Genomic DNA, 22267 nt, shown 5'->3' on the forward strand with positions numbered 1-22267 from the left:
TGATAATAAACACAAGAAAGATGGGTACTTCAATGGAAAATGTACATTTTATTGAACTTTGCTGCTGATAGGCCAATTCATACTAAAAGTAAATAAAAATGCCCTGTCTAACACCAATTAGGCACAGTGCTCAGTCAGTACAGACATAAATGCATAAATAAAATTTAAATACTTCCGTCCAGCACAGTCAGGCATAACATTAAATCTCCTTTTTTTAAAAGCGAAAATACGTTTAAAAAATGTACAATGTACATCCAAAACAAAACGTATTGGCTTTCATGTTATTTAAATCTTACCGAGGTGAGTCAGACTCTGCTTCATTCTACTGTCCGATGTGATTTCTCTTTAAGTGTTCATGCATCACCGAGGTGCTGCCGTGATACGCAAGGACTGCTTTGCAAATAATTTGGGTAATCTTTTTATTCGCCGAATCCAGGCTAGAATGCTCCCAAACTTTAGATGTTTCCGTATTCGTAGCTGCTGTGTTGGACGCCGCCATTTCTGTTAGTTGGCACTCAGCAGAGAAGCTATTGTGCATGTGCAACCCTCGGCAGAGATTGTAATGAAGTGAGATGCCTCACTTGGTCGGAAAAAAACACATCTGGCGACAACGTCGACAATGAAATTCATTGTCGACTATTTCTATTGTCGATATTTGTCGACAACGTTGACGAATCGTTGCAGCCCCACTTCTACCTCTGCAGCCCAGATGTTGAACTCTTGGCAGTAAGTTGTCGCCCATATTATTTGCCAAGAGAGTTCACCAGTGTTGTCTTGCAATCGTTTATATTCCACCTTCAGCCATTGCTGAAAATGCATGTGATGCCATCAGTTCCATTGTCGCTAAGCTACAAACCCAGCACCCCAATACATTTGTGGCTACATCTGGTGATTTTAATCATGCTTCGCCCTCTGCTACACTTCCACATTTCAACAGTTTGTCAGCTGCTCCACCAGAGAAAACAAGACATTGGATATGTGTTATGATCTGTAAATCAAAGCTCTCCACCTGCTCTCTCGACCCCCTCCCTAGTTTTGGTTAAAACATTTCTCACCTCCCTTCTCCCTCTCATAACTGCCATAATCCACTCCTCCCTCTCTACCGGTATTGTTCCCTCACTTTTCAAACTGCATCTATTACTCCAATATTAAAAAAAACCTGGCACTGATCCCAATAATTTCAATAATCTTCGTCCCATCTCAAATCTTCCCTTTCTTTCAAAAATCATAGAAAAAACAATCTCTGTTCAACTCCATGCTCATCTCACCCTCAATAGCCTCTATGAGCCCTTCCAGTCTGGTTTTCACCCTGGCCACAGTACAGAAACTGCACTCATAAAAATCACTAACGACCTCCTCACTGCTGCCGATGCTGGACTGCTCTCCATCCTCATCCTCCTCGACTTGAGTTCGGCCTTAGATACCATCTCTCACACCATCCTCCTCCATAGATTGTCTTCCCTTGGCATTTCTCATACCCCGCTTGATTGGTTCCGTTCATATCTCTCTGGCTGTACTCAGTTTATTCAACTCAAATCCTTCACTTCCCGTCTCTTCCCTGTCACTACCGACGTCCCTCAAGGCTCTGTTCTCGGTCCACTCCTTTTCATCACTTACCTTCTTCCCCTGGGAAATATTTTCCGTAAATTCAACATCCATTTTCATTGTTATGCGGATGACACCCAGCTCTATGTATCCTCCAAACCCTCCTCTTCACTCCCTCCTTCCTCCCTCGCCAATTGTTTATCTGAAATCAAAGACTGGTTCACATCAAACTTTCTCAAACTTAACAGTGATAAAACAGAAATGTTACTTGTCGGCACTAAATCCTTACTATCCAAAATCCACAGCTTTACACGTCCTGTCGACAACTCCTTAGTTTCCCCCTCCCCTCTGGTCAAGAGTCTGGGTGTCATCCTCGACTCCTCACTATCCTTCCAGTTCCACATAAACAATATTACCCGGTCTGCCTACTTCCATCTACGCAACATCAACCGCCTTCGCCCCTCCCTCACTACTCACTCGGTTGCCATTCTTGTCCACAGCCTCATCACTTCCCGTATTGACTACTGCAACTCTCTTCTCTTCGGTCTTCCTCACAAATCCCTCCGTAAACTCCAACTTCTCCAGAACTCGACAGCCCGCATCATTACTAGAACTCCCTCCTTCCACCACATCACCCCTGTTCTTCAGCAGCTCCACTGGCTCCCAGTCACTTCCAGAATCCAATTCAAAATTTTGCTATATACATTCAAAGCCATCCATAACCTAGCTCCCCCGTACCTCTCAGACCTCCTTCATCCTTCAACCTCCACCCGTTCCCTCAGGTCCTCCTCCTCCATCCACCTCTCTGTCCCACCTTTCCGTCTGGTCACTATGGGGAGCAGGGCCTTCAGTTGCTCTGCTCCCCAGCTCTGAAACTCCCTCCCTCCTGACTTCCATAACATTGACTCCCTCACTCTCTTTAAAACCAGACTCAAAACCCACCTGTTCCATCTAGCATTCCAATAATAACTCTCTTTGCTCCGATCTGTCTGTTTGTTTTATGATGTTCTATCTTTTATTGTTGTGTATTTTATCTCTGTCTGTAAAGTGTCCTTGAGTGTTGAGAAAGGCGCTGTTGAAATAAAATTTATTATTATTATTATTATTATTATGATACAAATGTAAAGAATGCATACATGTCCAAAACAAGACCTCCTCTGGGACAGTCAGATCACAATCTTGTTTTTCTCTGCTCAGAATACAAACCACTTGTTCAGAGGCAACCTGTGACAAGAAGAACTGTGAGAAAATGGTCACAGGACGCTTCAACTTCCCTCTGGGATTAATAAAGTATTTAAGCAGGGACCTGAAAAGGCTCAACAGTCTAATAACAAAGGCTGGTTCTGTTCTGGGAATGACTGTGGAACCACTGGAGGAGATAATGCAAAGAAGTATTCTCCAGAGAATCAAGAAAATGATGGACAACCCTGAGCATTCTCTTCACAAGACTGTCCGACAACAGAAGAGTGTCTTCAGTCAGAGGCTTCTTCAGTTTTGCTGACGGCGACGGTGGCACAGGAGTTAAGTGCTCGCCCCGCAATCGGAAGGTTGCAGGTTCGAGCCCCGCTCAGTCTGTCGCTGTCGTTGTGTCCTTGGGCAAGACACTTGGCCCACCTTGCCTGCTGGTGGTGGTCGGAGGGACCGGTGGCGCCAGTGCTCGGCAGCCTCGCCTCTGTCAGTGCGCCCCAGGGCAGCTGTGGCTACATCGTAGCTCATCCCCACCAGTGTGTGAATGTGTGTGTGAATGGGTGAATGACTGATTGTGTTGTAAAGCGCCTTGGGGGGTTCCAGGACTCTAGAAGGCGCTATATCAAATACAGGCCATTTACCATTCGCTGCAACACTGACCGTTACTGGAGATCCTTCCTGCCAACAGCCATTGTAATATACAATAACTCTTTGATGACTTGATTATTATTAATATTCTGAGCTACTACAGCAATCAATTTCCCTCTGGGATTAATAAAGTATTTTTGAATTGAATTGAATTGAATTAGGAAAATGTGCGATATGCGATAACAGTGATTAATATTGCGATGACGATGTTACTTGCGATAAATAAAAACTTAACTCAGGAACAAAAATAACCAAAAACAAAAAAAAAAAGACAAAAAATATCATAAAAATGAGAAAACAAAAGATGTGAGGAAAGGGACAAAGAAAATGAACAAGAAAAGGCAATCAGTGGATCCCGGGAAAAGCAGAATCAGCAGAAAGAGCAGAACAAAGCTAACTCAGGTGTTTGCTAACCATCAGAATTAAGTGCCGTCCGCCTCGGGGGCGGCCATTTAACCTATGAGAACCCACCCAATTGGCCAAATGGGTGAAGAGCTCTATTTGATTTGTTAAAAAAAACATTGTGCTTCCTTTTTATTGACAGAATGCATTATGTGTAGCAAACATTTGAGCTGACCATTCATTGCGATATTTATCTGTTCTTTGGGATATGCATATTGCACATGCTGGTATCGCGATAACAATATATTTGCGATATATTGTGCAGCCCTAGAAACTTCCAATAAAATTTTGATTGTGTGTTTATTTTATTCATGTTGATAATAAGAATACCAGCAGGTGGCTATGAACTGAATTTGAATGTAATGAACCATTTAAACATGTAATTAAAAACCACACCTCTTTGTTGTATCCCTATTTTACAAAGTAATTATTTATCCCAGTGCAAATAGTGATAATACTTGTCAAATTGAAAATACAGATATTAACAGGTATTTTGTTAGTAGTATAAATAAACATGGAAACAACTTACTGTGGGATAGTGACTTCTCCAGCTTCGACAAGCCTGCACTGAAGTTTCATTTCGGTTCGATCTTTTTCTTTCTTTTTTTTTTACTTTATTGACAACCCCGTCCATGTGTGTTCACCAGAGCAGAGCAACCAAGAAAACATGAAATGTATTTCAGCAGACAGAGCAATTTATAATGGATTGAGTGGAATGTAGGGCCCTACCGATATGCTTTTTTTGGGACCGATACCGATATAAAACTTTTAACAAAGGCTGATAGCCGATATAATGGCCGATAAATCTCCCTCACAAAAAAAGAAATAAAAATTTTCTTAAGCTTAAACCCTTCATTCTCTGCCTTTTTGATGCAAACTTATTTCTCTATTACACACCTAAGAACTGTCTCAATAACTCACTAGGGTTTCCAAGTAATGCAAATAAGATTTGTTTAGCAGATCTCAAAAACAACAGAACACACAAACTCAGTCACAGCATAAATCTAACATTCAAGTTTTTTCTTGTAAACTGTGGTTTCCACAAGTACATTTTAACTTGAAGGAATATTCCACCACTCAGTAAAATTGTGTCTTGATAAGATTCCCTAGAGTTAGACAAGTCAGAAAAAGCATTTTATAACTAGTCCAATATGGTCTGGCAGCAGTTGGTTTTCTTAGTTTAGCATAAAACAATGTAAGTGAATTCACATACATTGTAGTGTTTTTTTATGTAGGTGAATGCAAGCCTTCCCTTCCATTGCTTTATGCTAAAACAACTGGTTACAACATGTTTTTTCTGACTTAGCAAACTCTGGGGAGGACAGAAGATCCCTATAAGAATATTAAAATAATAAAAATGCATCAATAAATAAAATGTAATAATTGTGCTTTGTAACAAAGTAACACTCTGTGGAAGTTAACTTGGTGAACTTATTCACCCTGGACAGGAATAAATTGCACATAAGAAACATAAATAAGAATAAATAAATAAAAAGTTCCAAAACAATAATTTGTGTTCAAAGTTCAAAGGAGTAGAGCCACACAACATGAGTTCAGAAGCTGAACCGGTGGGGTGGTGGGTTGGGACTATCCCCACTTCAGTTCCTGCAGCCACGATAAGCAGCGCATGTTACCTCGGTGTGGATGGGGGGAGCATTGAGGGTTGGAGGGTTGCAGTGACCCTGGAACGTTTCAGCGGACTTCTCGCAGTCCCGCCTAGGCTGGGAAAGGAGACAGAGTTGAGTTGCCATAGCGACGGCACATTCCACATATCTTCTGAGGGGGGAAGTTTTTGTTGTAGCCTTGCAGGCTCAAGGGCGCCAGATTCCAATTAGAAATTGTTTTGGGGCCAGACAGAGATAATTTCCTCTCTGTCTTACAGTTTGTTGGTCCTCAACCTCTCAAAATCCCAATAATGGACATTAATCTATCCCAGTCGGTGCTGATTCGTCCACTCTCTCCTTGATGGCATCTATCTTTTGTGCCAATAATGAATCTCGGCCAAAGTTCCAAGCTTACGATGCATCTCAACAATTATGTGAGTCTGTGAAATCACAGCGCGGTGCAAACCATCTCTGAGCTCTGAGACTGGGTCTGTCGCGGAGGGGCATCCGGGAGCTCCTTCTCCCGTTCTCATCTTTGAAAAAATGTTATCAATCGCGTTGAGTGACCAACTGACGAGATCCATTTTAGTGAATTTCAGTTTCCAGAAAAAAATGCAGAAGCAGCCGTGCACCCGGCACACACAGACAGACAAAGGGCCTTGAGGATAAGATATGGAGGAGAGGAGGAAAAAAGCGTCTGCACCCTCCAAGAGCCAGAAGAAGAAGTTTAATGGCCACCATCTTGTGCCAACGGGCAGGTCCCTTTAAAAATGTCTTAAGGAATTTTCTAGTTATAGGTTATTATTGTAAATGTTATTAAATTGTGAATCAGATAGCTGCAAAAGTAAAAAGTGACTGATTCACAGCCAGATGGTGAGAATAAATAGATGCTTCTAAATTATGGCATTATTAATTAGGCTTTTTTAAATTGTATTTTTTATTCTGACAGCAAACTCTTCTGCTGGAGCCCAGGAGCAAGAGGATGCCATATTTTTCAATGATTTCAATGCACCACACGTGAGTGACCTCACACACATACTGTGAAAATGACCCAACTGGACATGAACTAATTTAGAGGTGTGATCTGTGATTATCAGAATCATGTCCCAGACCTCGATGAAGCACTCTTCCTTACACCTGAAAATATGACGGCAGGTGAAGGCGCTTTCTGACTTATATATTTTAGTATTTGATCTAATAACTCATTGTTTGATTTTTGTGGTTTATTGATCTTAAACTATTTCCAGCAGATTACCCAGAAAACCATGATATTCTCCAGGAGTGTCTGAAAGATCTGAACATCAGCCCTCAATCAGGTAGTCTTATCGTCACTCGTCCTCGTCTCCTTGGCACTGATGCATGCACGACGAGCATCTGAAGAATTTTCATACGAACAGTTTTTTTCATTTTGTCCAACTTTTCCACAGAGGGCACCACAGGCTTCGAGCCTCTGTCTGAGCAACAACAGCTGCAGGATCAGTTTGTGATTGGTGGGCACCCGTTGCCTGGGCAACAGCAGGATCCAGTAATATTTGAGGGTGCATTCTGTGAAACTGGGTTGCCTGAGCAACCAGCGCGTGTGGTGGTTGGGGCTGTGGGAGGGGATGGTGATGATTGGCAGTACGCAGCACAGTTCCTCAACACAGTGAACAAGACTAGAGATGGAGATAGTTTCAGTAAGTTGGGGAACACACACACACACACACACACACACACACACACACACACACACACACACACACACACACACACAATATTTCCACACAAGCTGTTGTACTGTAATTAAAAAGGAAAGTAAAGCGCATTTAATAAAATCCTCATTTAATGTTTCTGAATCCGTAGAGACTCATTTCCGTATAACCGTGTACTACAGAGGGGTGGAGGTTGCTAAGCAGCAGGTGGACACAGAAGCTGGATTTCGTCTGGTCTACAGGTAACGTCCCATTAAAGAAGCTCGTCTTTCCTTCAAAACAACTAATAGATGTTTTAGGACAAAGATGCCAATCCTTTGTACATAATTAGACATCCATTGTACATAATTATCTGGGCTGTAGGATTATTTTTGTAGGGTGTACTGTATATATTCCACAACTGTATAAAAACTACAAATCCCAGAGTGCTCTTGAACAGGCAGCAGAAGCCCCTCCCCTCAGCATTTAGTAAGCATACTGACAACTTTCTCATATCTCAGTCAGTGAACCTGAGCTTAAAGGAGATGTATTTATCAGTACTTAAGAGAACCTGCTTGGATTCACACATACACACACACACACACACACACATATATATATATATATATATATATATATATATATATATATATATATATATATATATATATATATATATGTACACCCACATCACCCCGCTTCTCCTCCAGCTTCATTGGCTGCCAGTCAACATCAGGGTTCATTTAATAATCCTGGTTCTGGTCTATAGGACCTTACATGGACAAGCACCATCTTACATTGGTGATCTTCTTAGTCCCTACACCCCCAGCAGGTCCCTGAGGTCCAGTGATCAAAGCCTACTGGTTGTGCAGCACCAGGCTAAAGACCAAAGGTGACTGATCATCTGCTGCTGTGGCCCCCAGACTCTGGAACTCTCTCCCCCTGAGCCTGAGATCAGTGGACTCAGTGGTCTCCTTTAAAAAGCAGCTGAAAAATCACCTGTTCAGGCTGGCTTTGGTGTGACCTTCTTCACCACTCTCTCTTTATTCTGCTCTCCCCACCAATTCCACCTTCCTCAGGATCCACTGATTTCCCTCTTTCCTATTCATTCTCTCTCTTTACATTTTTAATCACAATTGTCTATTTTTGCTCATTTTAAATATATTTTTAATCATTTTCTAAATTCTTTTTTATATTTTCCTTTTTTTTGTGTGAAGTGCCTCGTGATTTTTATCTTGAGATGCTCTATAGAAAATATCTTTTCTTCTTCTTCTTTTAGGAACCTTAAGTGCATCAGAGATTTTTTTTGTAACCATGGCCAGATCTGTGCTCTGAGCTCTTCAGGCAGTTCCTTTGACCTCATGATTCTCATTTGCTCTGGCATGCATTCTTCTTTCTTCTTCTTCTTTCTTCTTCTTCTTTCTTCTTCTTCTTCTTCTTCTTCTTCTTCTTCTTCTTCTTCTTCTTCTTCTTCTTCTTCTTCTTCTTCTTCTTCTTCTTCTTCTTCTTCTTCTTCTTCTTCTTCTTCTTCTTCTTCTTCTTCTTCTTCTTCTTCTTCTTCTTCTTCTTCTTCTTCTAGGAAATTCCTCAATTGTCCCAAGTGTGCAAATATTGGTGTCACAGCAGGAATTACAGTCGACACAAGAGCATAATGGAGAGTTAAAAGTAGAGTAAAGAATAAACAAGAAAGAATAATGCTTAAAATATTCAAAATTCTAAATGTTAAATATGTGCACATTTTAAGAATTTAAATGTACCGTAAATCCTCTAATACAGGCCCGGGTCTGTATTTGACTCAAGCTCATCAAGCTCCAGGCCTTTATTGGAAGGAGGACCAGAATTAGAGGCAGGCCTCAATTTCTATTTGAGCAAAATGAACTAATGGGTTGCTGGAGTTTTTACAATTAAAATTGCGCCCACATTGTCAAAGTTAAACACATTTCTTTTAACAACGGTAGTTTCTGCTTCAGCCCTCTCCCCCCTCCCCCTGTGCCGCGGCCGCAAACTCACAGATGCGCCTGCAGCCTCTCGGAGTTTCTGCTGCTCTAAACATTAAAATAATTATTTCATTTTCTGTTCCTCACTTCTGATTACCTTCAATGGTGTCTGTTTGTTGCAACCACCAGGTACAAAACCTAACTTGTTTTTATTTGACTATTTTTCTGTCCTGCCTGTTTATTATCTTCCTGCATCTCCTCTCAATCCTAAAGAAAAACTGCTACCTGGGTTCATATATATTCACCTCATGAGTTACCTTTGAACTGCAGTTCTAAAAGATCTACCGACCGCAAAATCAGCGGAGTGTCACGGGAGGTAACGCGCTGTGCCAGAGCGTCAGTACTGACACCAGCCGTAAAACGGACATTTAACCAAATTGTGACGTTTACCCTCTTGCAATTTAACATTCCCCTCACCCCCATCCTAACCTTAACCAGCGTGCGCATGCAAAGCTCTGATTGTTGACGCGCTCCAGACATCTGCGTCCTGAGCACGGCCACAGTAACATGATCAAATCAGGTGTCGCCACCTCAAAAACTAATTTAACACGCAATCGTTCATGTCGGCTCATTTCCTTTTATGTTTTTTGTTTTTTTATTCTTTTATTTGTGCCTGATGCGTTTCGCTGCTGTGGATCGGGGCGCATCACCTGTCACCTGCTGACAGCAGGCTGCTGTCTTTTCCGTGGACTGAATCTTGCTGGTCATTATCACGTGACAGCGACTAGTTGATGACAGGCATAAAAAGTCACTATAGAGCGGTGAAGTCGACTAGTGACTAGTTCATACAACCCCTGCTACTGCTCCCCAGAGTGTTCTGCAGCATAATCAGCACGTTCTCTTTGAACTTGATATCAAATTTCCGCCTCCTCTTCGTCTCCGCATGATTAAAGTTACCCTCGAGGTCTGTCACTGGCAAATCAACAGTGAGACGAATATGACACAACCGCCCCCCGTACTTGCTTGTTACCACATTCCACCCGGCCACAATAAAAAACCGGCCATTATTCACCTCCGCCGACTCCAGCCAAAATATGATACCCGTCAGTTAATTAAATACAGGCTAATATTAGAGGATTTACGGTAAATATGGAAATACTAAAAATATCATGTGGATTAATAAATGCTCTTCCTGTTCAAAAATACATGACTGGGAAGTGCTTTTTTCATGGACCAAGTTTTTCATTCTGGTTCATTTGTAAAGTTGAGTTTCCTTGATCCTTTTTAGGATGTTCTGTGAGCTGATTTATCTTATTTGAAGATAAATTAACTAAGTTTGATGAAGTGACCTCATTTGGTAAATCTGCTTCTGCAGCCATAAAGGGTTTAGTGAAGATCACTATACTGTGTATCATGAAAAGAAACAAAAGGACATTGTTGTGTCCATGGATGTACTTTTGACTTTAGAAGAAGGGTTCGTCTTTACAGAAAGTATACAAAAAATACGTATAAAACTACGGCCTAGAATTTCTTTTATACAGTGTCAGGAATGCAGAACTGTCAATTACACAGGTGGCAGTAAAAAAGCAAACAAGTATCAGCGGAGCCAGTTGAGCTGTTTTTTTTTTGGATGGTAAAAAGTGCAGGGGACTAAAATTTATTTTGGAAAAAGTTGGGGGGATATGTCCCCCAGCCCCCCCACAAAACTACGTCCATGGTTGCAAGGGCGCAGATAAGATTTTCAAACTGATGGGGACAAAGTTCCAATGTACCCTCCCCAAGCACACACACACACACACACACACACACACACACACACACACACACACACACACACACACACACACACACACACACACACACATACACAACCAGTTGCAAGAGCCTTGACTAGACCTCAGTCCGTTTGTGTAATTTCATCCAATGGTTTACGAAAAAACTAACACTATTTATACGTGTTTGAATCCATTGTGCAATGGAACGCTGGCAGCAAAGCTCTGCCTGATCAACACTATCCAAATCAGTCATTTGTTATTCTCCCAATCAATTACTAACCCAAACCTCATGCTTTATGCAAAACATGTTTTATTTAAACATTAATAGATTTTCAGCATACCAATCTTTTAGGGCTGGGCAGTAAATCAAAAATGTATCGTTATCAAAATTTCTGACCCATATCGAGATAATTTTTCCCATGTCAATAAATTTGATAATAAAAAAATGAATAGATGTGTGTAGTTTGACAACGTTCAAATCCCTTTAAGAAGCTATTCGACCTTGACGTAACACACGTGACAGCCGCATCTAGTGGACAACTTTTGTTTCTGCATATACCTGTAGTTATCATCCATTTATCATTATCGAGGTGATGAAATCCTCTATATGTCGTGATATTGATTTTAGGCCATATCACCCAGATCTACAATCTTTACAGAAAACATAAACAGCCCTATGTAAAAAAACTGCACATAAAATATAATAAAAAACGATATTCACTTATCACTTAGAGCAGTTGTTCCCAAAAATTTTTGCCTCTGACCAACAGATGTTCCTTCTTATTTTTACATTGTTTAGAAATTTTCATTATATTTGGAAATTTTAATTTATATATACATAAGTAAAGCTCTTTTTAAATGTTATATTTTACTTTTATTTTTGCAATTATGTGGCACACTTTGACTTCCATATGTAATGCATCGGCATCTGCCTCTTTTTTATGGCCTTTTTTTTTTTACATTGTCGCTATGCCTATCACGTTAGCGGTGTTTTTACCATCCTTTCTACATCCATTACATCACAGAGAAGGTTAAACAAACATCAAACCCAACGTTTGGGTCTTGTAAGCACACACCTCTCGTGCAGCACCAGCTGTCTGATGATGAGCGCTGCAGCATCAATCTTTCCGGCTGGATGAGTGAATTTCTTCATCAGAGTCAATATTCTGCTTCATAATCGGAGTGAGTCATTACAGACAAAGTGATCAGTCAACAAGGACCAGACCTGCTGGCAATTGTAAGTTTCATCCCGATAATATTTGTCCTCTTCATGCTGCGCGCATCTCCACCTCTCCCCGACTAGGAGCCTCTTGGCAGGAGGCATTTTTCAAACTCAAAACTCCCAAACTTTGCTTAGCCTGAAGGTTACGCATCTCCACTATCTTCTGGTGTAAAGTAGTAACTTCATGAGTGATCATATTTGTAGATGTGACTTGTTAAAGTCAGCAATGACGCTTGTCGCAGTATTGCGACTTTGGCGCTTAGTAAGTCCCAACACTGACAACAATGTGCTGAAACTATAACCAACATGCATAAACAGACAGATCGGTCCCGCCCACTTACACTGTTGGTCTTTTTTTAAAATGCAGTAATTGTTGCTTGTCTTTTTTGCCTCACCCTGCGTCCCAAGCAGCAACCACTTTGGCGACTCTGGAGTCGGTGTTTGCATTCAATGTAATTGGGAAAAGGAGCTCCGATTTTGTTTTCTGTCTTGCCTAAAGGGGATGGGGTGGTGTGTGTGTGGGAGGGGGGGGGGGGGGATCAGAGTCGATCTGAATCTGGGGGGGGGGGCAGATCCCCCCATCCCCCACCCTATCTGCGCACCTGCATGGTTGTGTGTTAACCACATAACATGCAGCACATCTAAACGTGGTTTCTGTTGTTCTTTACATGAAGAAACAATAATTAGAGTTGCAGAACTCTAAAAGACCATTTTTTTAATGATCATAATCAGTCACTGAGTTTTTCATCCATCTTGACTCGGGACGGGGAAGGCTGTTGTTGTTTAGCATCCAGGAAACAGCAGAGAATTTCTCGACCAGTAGAAGCTAACTGTTAGCATTAGCAACTCCACCACACAGCAGAACTATTTCAGACTTGTGATATTTGTGTGGGTAAAACATCAACATTGCAAAGGAAAAGGAGTCAGTGGTAGAGTTGCATGTCTGTGATCAAATCAGAGGCAAGATGTCCAAATATCAGGAAATAAGACTCTAAATCCTACCTTTTTCAGCTCAACTCTGATGTGGCATTCTGCTAGCTTTTTGTCCCCCAAATACAGCTTGGGCAAGGCATTCATTCCTACTAGTCACCACTGCAGATGCATCGATTAAACGAGTGTCCCACATCTTTAAGATATTGTGATTCTGGTCAAATCTGCTGGTCATTAATATTTATAAAAATAGCTTGCTGTTTTCATTGCTTAATTCATCTTTTGTAGTTGGCTACAAGTACTACTAATAAAAAGGAACAAAACAAGATTTGACATTCTAGGAAATTATTCCTCCTATGTATACTGTTATTGTGAAAATTTTCATGATTATTCTTGTCTTCTAGGAAGACAGCCAGCTTTAAGAACACAGTAAAATTATATGTGTAAAGTACCATGATTATGTAGTACTAGAATAAACAAAAAAAAAAAAACTCTAATCTTATTACTAGTTTCCATCATTTTTTTTTCTATTTCTAAATTTAATGATCATCATAACTCAGACATGTCACACCCTCAACAGGGTATCTGCGGGTCCTTAAAAAGTCTTAAATTTGCTTTTCCAAATTTAAGGCCTCAAAAATCCTTAAAAATGACAAATAATCATTTAATACAGTTTCCAAAGGTCTTAAATGACCAAAGACCCAATAAACAAGAATGTTTTATTTCTATAAAATTTTTGTGAATATCTCGTTACCGTTCAGCATTTTTTGTGTACGATATTGGAGTAAGCGGAACCGTACACATTCAGTTGCTTGTGAAAGGAGGCTATTTTTAGATGAGCACATTAGCTGGTTAAGCTAGTGGGAGCTTGCGCCATGGGGAAGTGCAAGTTTAATGGTAACTGGATGGCTAATCCCATGTTTGCAACGTGGTTAGCCCCGGTTCCAGGCAATAGCTGGAAATTATAACTTAAATTTAATTTTTAAAAATAGCTTAAATTTTGTCTAAGTGGCCTTAAAAACAGTCTTCAAATGTCTTACAGTTGGCTCCCTTAAACCTGCAGATACCATGCTCAAGTCTTTTATCTCCTGAAGAAGTCAAATTCTTAGAAAAATACCCCTTGCATTAGCAAATAAGAAATATTTTCTGAACTCTCTGATTCACCTTTAAGATTTTTCTCAGTTTAAAACCACCTAATGGACTAAATCTTCTCCTCACATCAGGCCTGATCTCGTCAGCGCAGCTGTGGACCCTAAGACGGGCCTTTCTTTGGTCTCTCTGCCACAACCCAAAGGCATTCTGGATCAAACCCAAGCTAGGCTGACCCAAAGGATTCTGGACATGCTGGGGGACGGACTGGAGGTGAGGGTGTCTGCCAACGTGGTGTGGGGCCAGCGCCACGGCGAAACCAAAGTGTTCTGGAGCTTCTGCAGGTCTGATAACAGCAGAAAGCCACAAGAGATTTCTAAACGGAACCCTGACCAACTTTACCTGTTCCGAGACTTCATCCAAGGTGTGTAGAGGGAATTTGTGTTTGTCAGAAAACACAGGAATACAATGACATTATAAAGTCGCTTTTTTATTTTTATATTTTTTGTAGAAATCATTTATTTCAGTAATGGCAGGGGCAGCCCTCCTTGCAGCTTGTTCTTCTGTCTTGGGGAGAAGTGGCCGGACCCAGATAACAGACCATGGGACAAAAAGCTAATCACAGTCGAGGTCCGACAACGTTTCAGATATTATCCTCAGTTTTACAGGAACTTACTAAGCTCAGTTGAGTTTTTGTGTGGAGCTGACAGTAGTGTAAGAAAATGATCTAAAGAGTAAATTTAAACAGAATCACTCACATTTACCAAACGTTCTACCTGTTTTTCCTCTACCAGGTGGTCCTGATTTCCATGGAGCTTCTGAAGACCATAGCTGTTGAAGGTGGCGCCTCCTCCCTGAAGTCTGTGGATCTGCAGATATCGCTGGAGGAGATGATGGACCTGTGCTGATGTTAGTGTGAACTGAACATCTCAAGTAAAACTGGTAACTGCTCTAGTCATGGGGTTAACATAATTATGTGTTCTGTTCTATCTTCTAAACAACGTCATGGCTTAATTCTTTGCTTGGATGTGTGATTTGTGTCTGTTTACATTTAAAGATAATACAATAAAATGCAACAAACTCGTTGTTCCATTTTTTTAATTGATGATTTATTTTGCCCTATTTACTCAAACTAAAATGGAACTATTGTGTATGAATACACATAGTCCCCTGTAAAGACGAATAATGTCATTTGATAACTTGGGAGAATTCGAGCTTTGTAGACTTTATTGAAACATTGCAACAATAATCAAACTTATTTCTTCTCAGGAAAAACAACTTAACTTCACGTTTAACTCGTAGCAGTGTGAAAGCTGCTCTACATGGTTGGTTTCAGTCAGAATTTGACTCACTGTCATGTTACGGCTGTTCTTTTTGTTTTTTAAGGAATGTCCTTCACTGACACACTTAAATGTTTACAAAACCAATAAATCAGGTAAACAGTTTGACTCGTTTCATTTCTTCTCTTCTTGGTCCGAGTCCGACTCGGGATTATCCTCCAGGCCTTTCATTGGGACCAGCTTCCCTTCTTCATCCACTCCCATTGGCTGGATGATGTTCTCTCTGCAGATAGAGGTCATTCAAAGCATCATGTCTGACATCTTTAACACCCTTTGATAAAGAGTATTAAAGAGTTCTTCCCACCTGGAGAGCTTGTTGAAGAGCATGATGAGCCTCTTGGCCTCCTCCTCCTTCTCCTCCTCCGTCATACCCTCCATGGGGTCTGGCTGCTCGGCCTCCACCCGCCCCGTCACCGGGTTGATGCGGTCTTTGGCCTGCCGGTACTCTTCTGTGTCTGAATCCGAGTCACTGGAGTAGTGGGCTTCTGAGCTGGAGTTGCTTACACGTTGACCTCCAAGCAGCCCCCTGGTGGCTAGCAGGCCCGCTGCGTTACCGTAGCCTGTGTACTTCACAAAACGCCTCACTGAAGGGCAGAAGACATTAAAGAAGACCATGGCTCGTTTTCTGACTAAACTTATTATGCTTCATCTCTTCCTCCAAAGCAGAGACGGTGTTTACCATTTTCCTTGCAGAGGACAAAGAGCAGGTCGGCGGCGCAGTGTTTAAGGTCCGTGTCCAGATGAGTCATGAGACGAACCAGGCGGCTCTTCACTGTGGTGCCTTCCTCTGGTCTTTGAGACACGTCTCTCAGGGGAGGAAGGATCTAATCAGGGAGATATGGGCTGATATGAGGTAGTCCTTGAATGAGAAAATAACTAGAAAGATGTAAAAGCACAAATAAACCAGTTACAGGTAAATATGTAAGTTGCCGTATTTAAAACATTCTCACGGATGAATGACGAATGAAAACGGCATTCCTCTTACTGAATATAGTTTAAATAGAGACACAAAAACCTTTACAATGAGGAGTTTATGTTCTAAAGTGACCTCAGTGGCCTAGAGATACGAGTGCCGTCTGTAGGACTAGGAAATCAGGGTTCAAATCCAGTCAGGTCATACCAAAGACCTTTGAATTGGGACCAATGCTTCCCCACTATCCCCAGAGCGGTGAGCTGCAGCGGTGGCTGTGCTCAGGGAGTATTTGCTGGGTTTTACCCAGGACTTTAACATTTCTTTTATATTGTCCAGTTGGAGAAGAATAAAGCATCAAACTGAACCATAAAAACATGCAAATAAAAACAAATCTGGGGGTTCTCTATGATTTAAAGTACGACAATTAGCTTTTCTGTGTGGTGCTGTGCTATTTTAAAATTCAGTGCATTCCAGTGTGTCCAAAAGTATCGTCTGTTTTCATGTTAAAAAAAATGAATCAAACATGCAGGAAAATTTAATATTTCTGTTGGATTTGAAGAGAAAACTATTTGTGTCAGAGAGTTACATAAATAAAGATTTTAAACACATCTTTAGAGACTCATTTTTAGCTCACTTTGGGACGCAGCCTATATTGTTAGCAGTGTTCTGTTGGAGAACCTTCCGTCACTTATAGTAAAGAACCTGGACAGGAAATCAGCCCAAACTACTATTTCCTGTTAGAAGAGATGAAGAGCTGCACGAGGCTCCTGAGCCCCAGGTTGTGAACCGCTGATGTAAGAGTGACTGACCAGAGAGGTCAGTACCTAACATGATGGTAAGTTGTGTTTTACTTATGCTAGAGCCAGCACCTTTCAGATTAAGATCACATTTAAATTAAGTCACACTGTAATTCTGGCGCATGGCGTTACATGTTTCCTGATGTACAGCCGTGTTTCTCTGTGAGCCCTGCAGCTCTCTGTCAGCAGGTTGAGGATGGGCGTCAGCTTCTCTTTGATCTTCTCTCCCTGAAATGGTGGAAAAGATTAAACGCTCAACAATTTGCAATAGTTTTCTTTTTTTTCTACTAAAAACAAAATAGTTTATGAACAAAACGAAGAAGCAGGAATGTTCTTCTCTCCCTCACCAACTCCAGACGCCTCTCCATGAACATCAGCAGCACGTGCACACAGTCCATGTTGACTCCCAGGCTCTGCTTGGAGTCTGGCTGCAAAGGCACAGTGAGCAGCACGTCCAGACACTGGAGAGGCAGCGCTGACAGCAGGTTCACTGTGTGACTGCAGCAGTCAGGGGAAAATAAACAAAAACACATACAAATTCTCATTTTTAAGGTTGCATTTCCCTTATTTGTTGTGTATTTTGAGATTTTCTTAAGTAAAGTTGGAGCTGTCGTCTTCTCACCCCTGAAGCTCATCAGTGTCCTCTGGGAGCATACACTTCCTCATCAGGCAGAGACGCAGAATTGCCACTAGGTGGCGGTAAAGAGCAGCATCATCCTTCATAGGAAAAAAAAACGTAACACAACCTTCCTCTCGCCACATCTGGGCTTAAACAGTGATTTATGAGATACAGCTGAGAGAGAATAGATAAGAACAAGCTAGATTTAACTTGTTATTGTCCATATTATGTAACTAGCACATTTTGTCACCAACCTCACTTGGTTCCTGCTTGTGTGTGATGTAGGTGATGGTGAAGAGGATTTTCAGGACCTCTATGATGCGCTGAGAGGCCTCCAGAGAGATAGGTGGTGCGGCGGGGTCCAGCACACACTCATGCTGCTCCTTCCACTGGACCTCCAGGCAACTCTCCAAGGCAGTGGTGAGGATGGGTACGCCTCCTTCCTGGAAGACAAAAAGAATTAGTGAGAGGAGAGGAAGAAATCCTCCTATGATGAAGAGGAGACCCTGTCACACACCTGCTGAAGCTGAGTGCTGAGCTCTGGTCGCAGTGCCGTGATGAGGAACATGAGGCGAAGCTCGTAGAACTGAACACTGGAAGGAGACGACGAGCTGACACTGGAGGACAGACTCTGGATGAGACCACTCAGGAGCCTGATCAGGGGAACAAAAGCAGGAGTAGATATCTGGAAACATGTCGACACAATCCACAGAATGAATTCTGTCTCAGTGTTTGGTTAGTTTTTATTTGAATGTTGGATTTAGACTTGTTGTTTTGACCTATAAACATTAATAAACTCAACACTTTCACGCAGAATAGGATTTGTAATAGTCTAACTCTTTAAAAGGCATTCTCCAAAACACAAGGACATGTCAACCTTTGGGATTTCTTAGAACTTTTTAAATTAAATGTTTTACCTACTTTTTAAACTTTGTTCTTTTTGCATTTTTAACTTTTACAAAGGACTTTTTTCTTACTTTTAACTTTCTTTTTCTGCCTTTTCCATTTCTATTTTGCTTTTTATTACTGCTGTAAAAAAACAATGTTTCCTCTTTTCAGTTTCATAAAAACTTTATTCTTTTGAAATTTTAAAACATTTTTTAAACATATGTCACCTTTTAAAGGTTTTTTGTCGTACTTAAAGAAGTTTACCCTTTTTTCTCTTTTTACTCTATTACCTCTGTAACATTAACGTTTTCAGAACAGCATCACAGTCACAGCTACCTTTCACTATTTTAAACTTTTTTTAAATGTTTGAATGAACATACATTTGAATATTGTATTTTACATTTTTGGAGGTTTTCCTTTTTTTCTTTACGATTATTTGTTTTGTAAGAAGTGTAAAGTTCAGGTTGCAAATAAATGGAATGCAGGTGATCAAATATGGTTGGTTCACTATGAAGGGTTAGTGTTTCTAATTCTTTATATAACAAGAAGGTTGATGTTTTAGTAAATCTGTGTGAGTCTCTAGAGTCGGCCTACCTGAGAGAGCTGAACCTCTCCTGGGCCCAGGTACTGTTGTACACCACATTACACAGCACCTTCATAGCCTCTTTCCTCTGTGCCTCCTCCCCCAGCTCTCCCTCCTCATCCTCCTCTTCCTCTGCATCCATCTTGCTCTCCCTGCGGTCTTTCCTCCCTTGCTCCAGAGCCTTCTGATGGCTGCCTCCTCTGTGCATCTCATTGATGCTGGTCCTGTGGCTCCCAAGCCAGCTGTTGCTGTCTGGATCTTCACTGTTGATGTTGCTGATGTCACAACTGGAGTCGCCATCGATGGCTTCGGCTTCACCCTCGTCCTCATCAGAACGACCCTGTAGCACTTTGGCCTTTGTGAGGGAAGCGATGACGCTGTCGTAGAAATCAGAGTCAGTGTCGCTGGATTCGTCGCTGGCGTCGCTGGTGATCAGCCCGGCTAGTTTAGCCAAAGTCAGGAGGGCAGCGTCGGTCACAAAGTGGCCCAGGATCTTTTTGTCCCTGGTCAGGATCCTCAGGGAGCGCAGAGACACTCTCAGCAGGCGGCGCTTCACTCCTGTTCTGATGAATCTCACGAGGACAACAGCTAAATTCTGAACAGAGAGAAGAAGAAACACACCAAAAGGTTTTGTAAAGCATCAGAAGCTGTTTCAGAACAGCGTCACAGTTACCTGTCTGAGGATGAGGCTTCGGTTTTCCTGCTCGAGCTCCTCGCTGTCAGAGTCAGAATCGGTGTAATCCCTCACTTTGTTCTTCTTGAACTGACCCAGGAGTACAGTGAGTAAACATGACAGCAATTCCAACACTTTGTTTGAGCTTGTGGATGAACCTTTTGGTTTTTACGTGCAACTAAAAAAGATGCTTTGGATCTACATGTCTATTCTAAACTGTGGCAACGCCTTACCTCTTCCAGTTGCCTTTGCTGCAGGAATTATAGAATCCGTTTTCAAATATAAGCAGAAGAAAAGATCTGTTAATGTTCCTATAGTAGCACGGAGTTTACAAGCAAATATAAATAAAAGTTTATGATAAAATGCCAGTAAATTCCAACTTTGACTTAGTGGGTGTGAATGAGCTACTAGTGCTCAAAATGTTAAAAAGAAACTTGGTGTGGTTTAATAAGAATTGAACAAAGTCAAGCAAGCCTTTAAATCAATGTAAAAGATGCATAGTTGTTCAAAAAGTTGTATAATCTATAAAATATGTGTAATTTCAGCTTTCAAACTGCATCCATCTCTGTTTGAACATGCATTCCTCCTGACTTGAACAGTTGTGAGGACAGTGGTTCTTCTTCATTTGTCTGGACTCAATCTGCCTGAGCAGCACGTAGAGAGGATCAGGGACAACTGATGCAGCAGAATTACTAATCACATTAACGTGGGGGCAGGGACAAGTGTTGGTGAGTAAAAAAGAGATTTTATCAAACAAAGAGTAAAAAAATTAACAAACAAACAAACAAAAAACCATGAGATGTGAAGGTAAAGTTTCTCTGCAGGAACTCACACGTCTTCGTTCCCTCTCCTCTGCATCAAAGAAGAAGCACTGAGCGTACTGCAGAGTAAAGAACCCCATCATTAGCAGAAGTGGGGTGTGTGTGTGTGTGTGTGTGTGTGTGTGTGTGTGTGTGTGTGTGTGTGTGTGTGTGTGTGTGTGTGTGTGTGTGTGCGTGTGTGTGTGTGTGTGTGTGTGTGTGTGTCACCTCTTTGTTGAACTGCTGCAGCTGGATCTGAACACCATTCTCGTCCCCTTGCTTGATGCGCTGGATAATCCCCTCGATGTCCACATCCATGCTTCCTGAACACACACACACACACACACACACACACACACACACACACACACACACACACACACACGCACGCACGCACACACGCACACACACACAGAACACACACACACACACACAATCACAAAATGAAAGTTACACAACAACAACAACATGGACGTTGCTCACACTGATAACATATTGATTGATGCACACATGAAACACAGAGACCTTCAAACAGATTAAGCATAGCAGAGTTTGTGTAAACTTACCTAGAGCTTCTGAGCAGGTCACGTGATCTGCAAGTCTCAGTCTGCTACGACGCAGGTCCTTTAACTTTCTCCCAGCTCTCTGCCAAGTGAGCCTTCCTCCACGGATCCGTTCTGTTCTGCACTTGATTTTGTTTCAGTTCAATCTCCTTACCAGGCACAGTCATGCAGACAGCCTCTCTCTCCCTCTCTCTCTAATCCAAGGGGAAACAGGAGCCATCGAGTGTTTATGGTTATAATCCACTAATGGACTAAGATTATATCTGCCTGTGGTGACCTTTCAACCTCTTAGAGGGTTACTGTACTTGTGCTGCACAGCTTTTGATGAAATATTTCTGAAATCTGTTAAAAGCTCAGGAGATACCTAAACAACAAGTAAATATTCCTGTTTTCCTTTTTGTTTGTTTGTTTACAGTATTTTAATAGCTTTTAGATGCTGAACATGTGGCTGACAAACACACACATGATAACAGAATTAGGTTTTATTTGAATCACAACTGATACAATGTTAATTTAGTCTTAATTCTAATCATTTGCAATCAGTTCCACTTGAGAATCCACAAATTATAGAAATATGTTTGTCATGCTGTTTGTGTCTGATTCCACCAGAGTGCAGCATTCTCATGGTTGGGTTGACTGTAATGGAACACTGTTCCTCCTAAACCAGGGATGTGCAGGCCTGGCCCTCCAGGGCCACCATCTCTCTCTCTCTCTCTCTCTCTCTCTCTCTCTCTCTCTCTCTCTCTCTCTCTCTCTCTCTCACATGCTCTCTCTCTCTCTCTCTCTCTCTCTCTCTCTCTCACACGCTCTCTCTCTCTCTCTCTCTCTCTCTCTCTCTCTCCACACATTTACACATATGCACATATGCACACATAAAGATAACTTTTTAATTACTCAATTTGATTTTTAAATATTGTATTTAAAGTAAAAGACGTTACCTCCAAACAATACAAAAGTAAAAGTGCAACACATTAATTAATAAAATCTGAATCTAACCGAATAAATAAGAATCTTCTTTAGTTTCTTCAAAACAATGTTTGAGAAGTCAAATGTGAAATTCAATTTATTAAATCTGACGAAA

The 22267-nt window shown here is 41.4% G+C and overlaps 2 protein-coding genes across 5 annotated transcripts in view; one reads left to right on the forward strand and one right to left on the reverse strand.

Annotated features, from left to right (window-relative positions):
• Window positions 1-15455, forward strand: part of irf3 (interferon regulatory factor 3) — an 18799-nt gene extending 3344 nt beyond the window's left edge. The window contains exons 4-11 of one of the 4 annotated variants that reach the window (XM_054749175.2): window positions 6337-6404; window positions 6485-6542; window positions 6635-6703; window positions 6815-7063; window positions 7230-7320; window positions 14145-14434; window positions 14522-14640; window positions 14805-15455. In XM_054749175.2, the coding sequence (XP_054605150.2) occupies window positions 6337-6404; window positions 6485-6542; window positions 6635-6703; window positions 6815-7063; window positions 7230-7320; window positions 14145-14434; window positions 14522-14640; window positions 14805-14918 (1058 nt within the window). In that variant the 3' untranslated portion in view covers window positions 14919-15455. The remainder of the gene's footprint in view (window positions 1-6336; window positions 6405-6484; window positions 6543-6634; window positions 6704-6814; window positions 7064-7229; window positions 7321-14144; window positions 14435-14521; window positions 14641-14804) is intronic. The other 3 variants (XM_054749176.2, XM_054749177.2, XM_054749178.2) reach the window with 3 other exon arrangements.
• LOC107387990 (synembryn-A) lies at window positions 15220-21425 on the reverse strand. The gene is made up of 14 exons (XM_054749173.2): window positions 21190-21425; window positions 20852-20946; window positions 20656-20703; window positions 20057-20074; window positions 19824-19913; window positions 19162-19745; window positions 18197-18332; window positions 17934-18122; window positions 17683-17777; window positions 17408-17558; window positions 17193-17288; window positions 16030-16174; window positions 15655-15934; window positions 15220-15573 (listed from the first exon to the last, which is right to left on the reverse strand). Exons 2-14 carry the CDS (start codon window positions 20939-20941, stop codon window positions 15465-15467), a joined length of 2031 nt encoding a protein of 676 aa, XP_054605148.2. The 5' UTR covers window positions 20942-20946; window positions 21190-21425; the 3' UTR covers window positions 15220-15464.
• Between the last annotated feature and the right edge of the window lie 842 nt (window positions 21426-22267).

The sequence above is a fragment of the Nothobranchius furzeri genome, chromosome 16 (genome assembly GCF_043380555.1).
Source record: "Nothobranchius furzeri strain GRZ-AD chromosome 16, NfurGRZ-RIMD1, whole genome shotgun sequence".
In the NCBI taxonomy this organism is placed as follows: domain Eukaryota; kingdom Metazoa; phylum Chordata; class Actinopteri; order Cyprinodontiformes; family Nothobranchiidae; genus Nothobranchius; species Nothobranchius furzeri.

What these genes read in the sequence shown, in the direction of transcription:
- LOC107387990 (XM_054749173.2), bottom strand. Translation starts at nt 20,941, where the DNA reads ATGGATGTGGACATCGAGGGGATTATCCAGCGCATCAAGCAAGGGGAC. An exon ending in GACACTGATGAGCTTCAGGG is followed by an intron (nt 17,559 to 17,682) that starts GTGAGAAGACGA and finishes TGACTGCTGCAG; the next exon opens with TCACACAGTGAACCTGCTGT. An exon ending in TGGAGAGGCGTCTGGAGTTG is followed by an intron (nt 17,289 to 17,407) that starts GTGAGGGAGAGA and finishes CCACCATTTCAG; the next exon opens with GGAGAGAAGATCAAAGAGAA.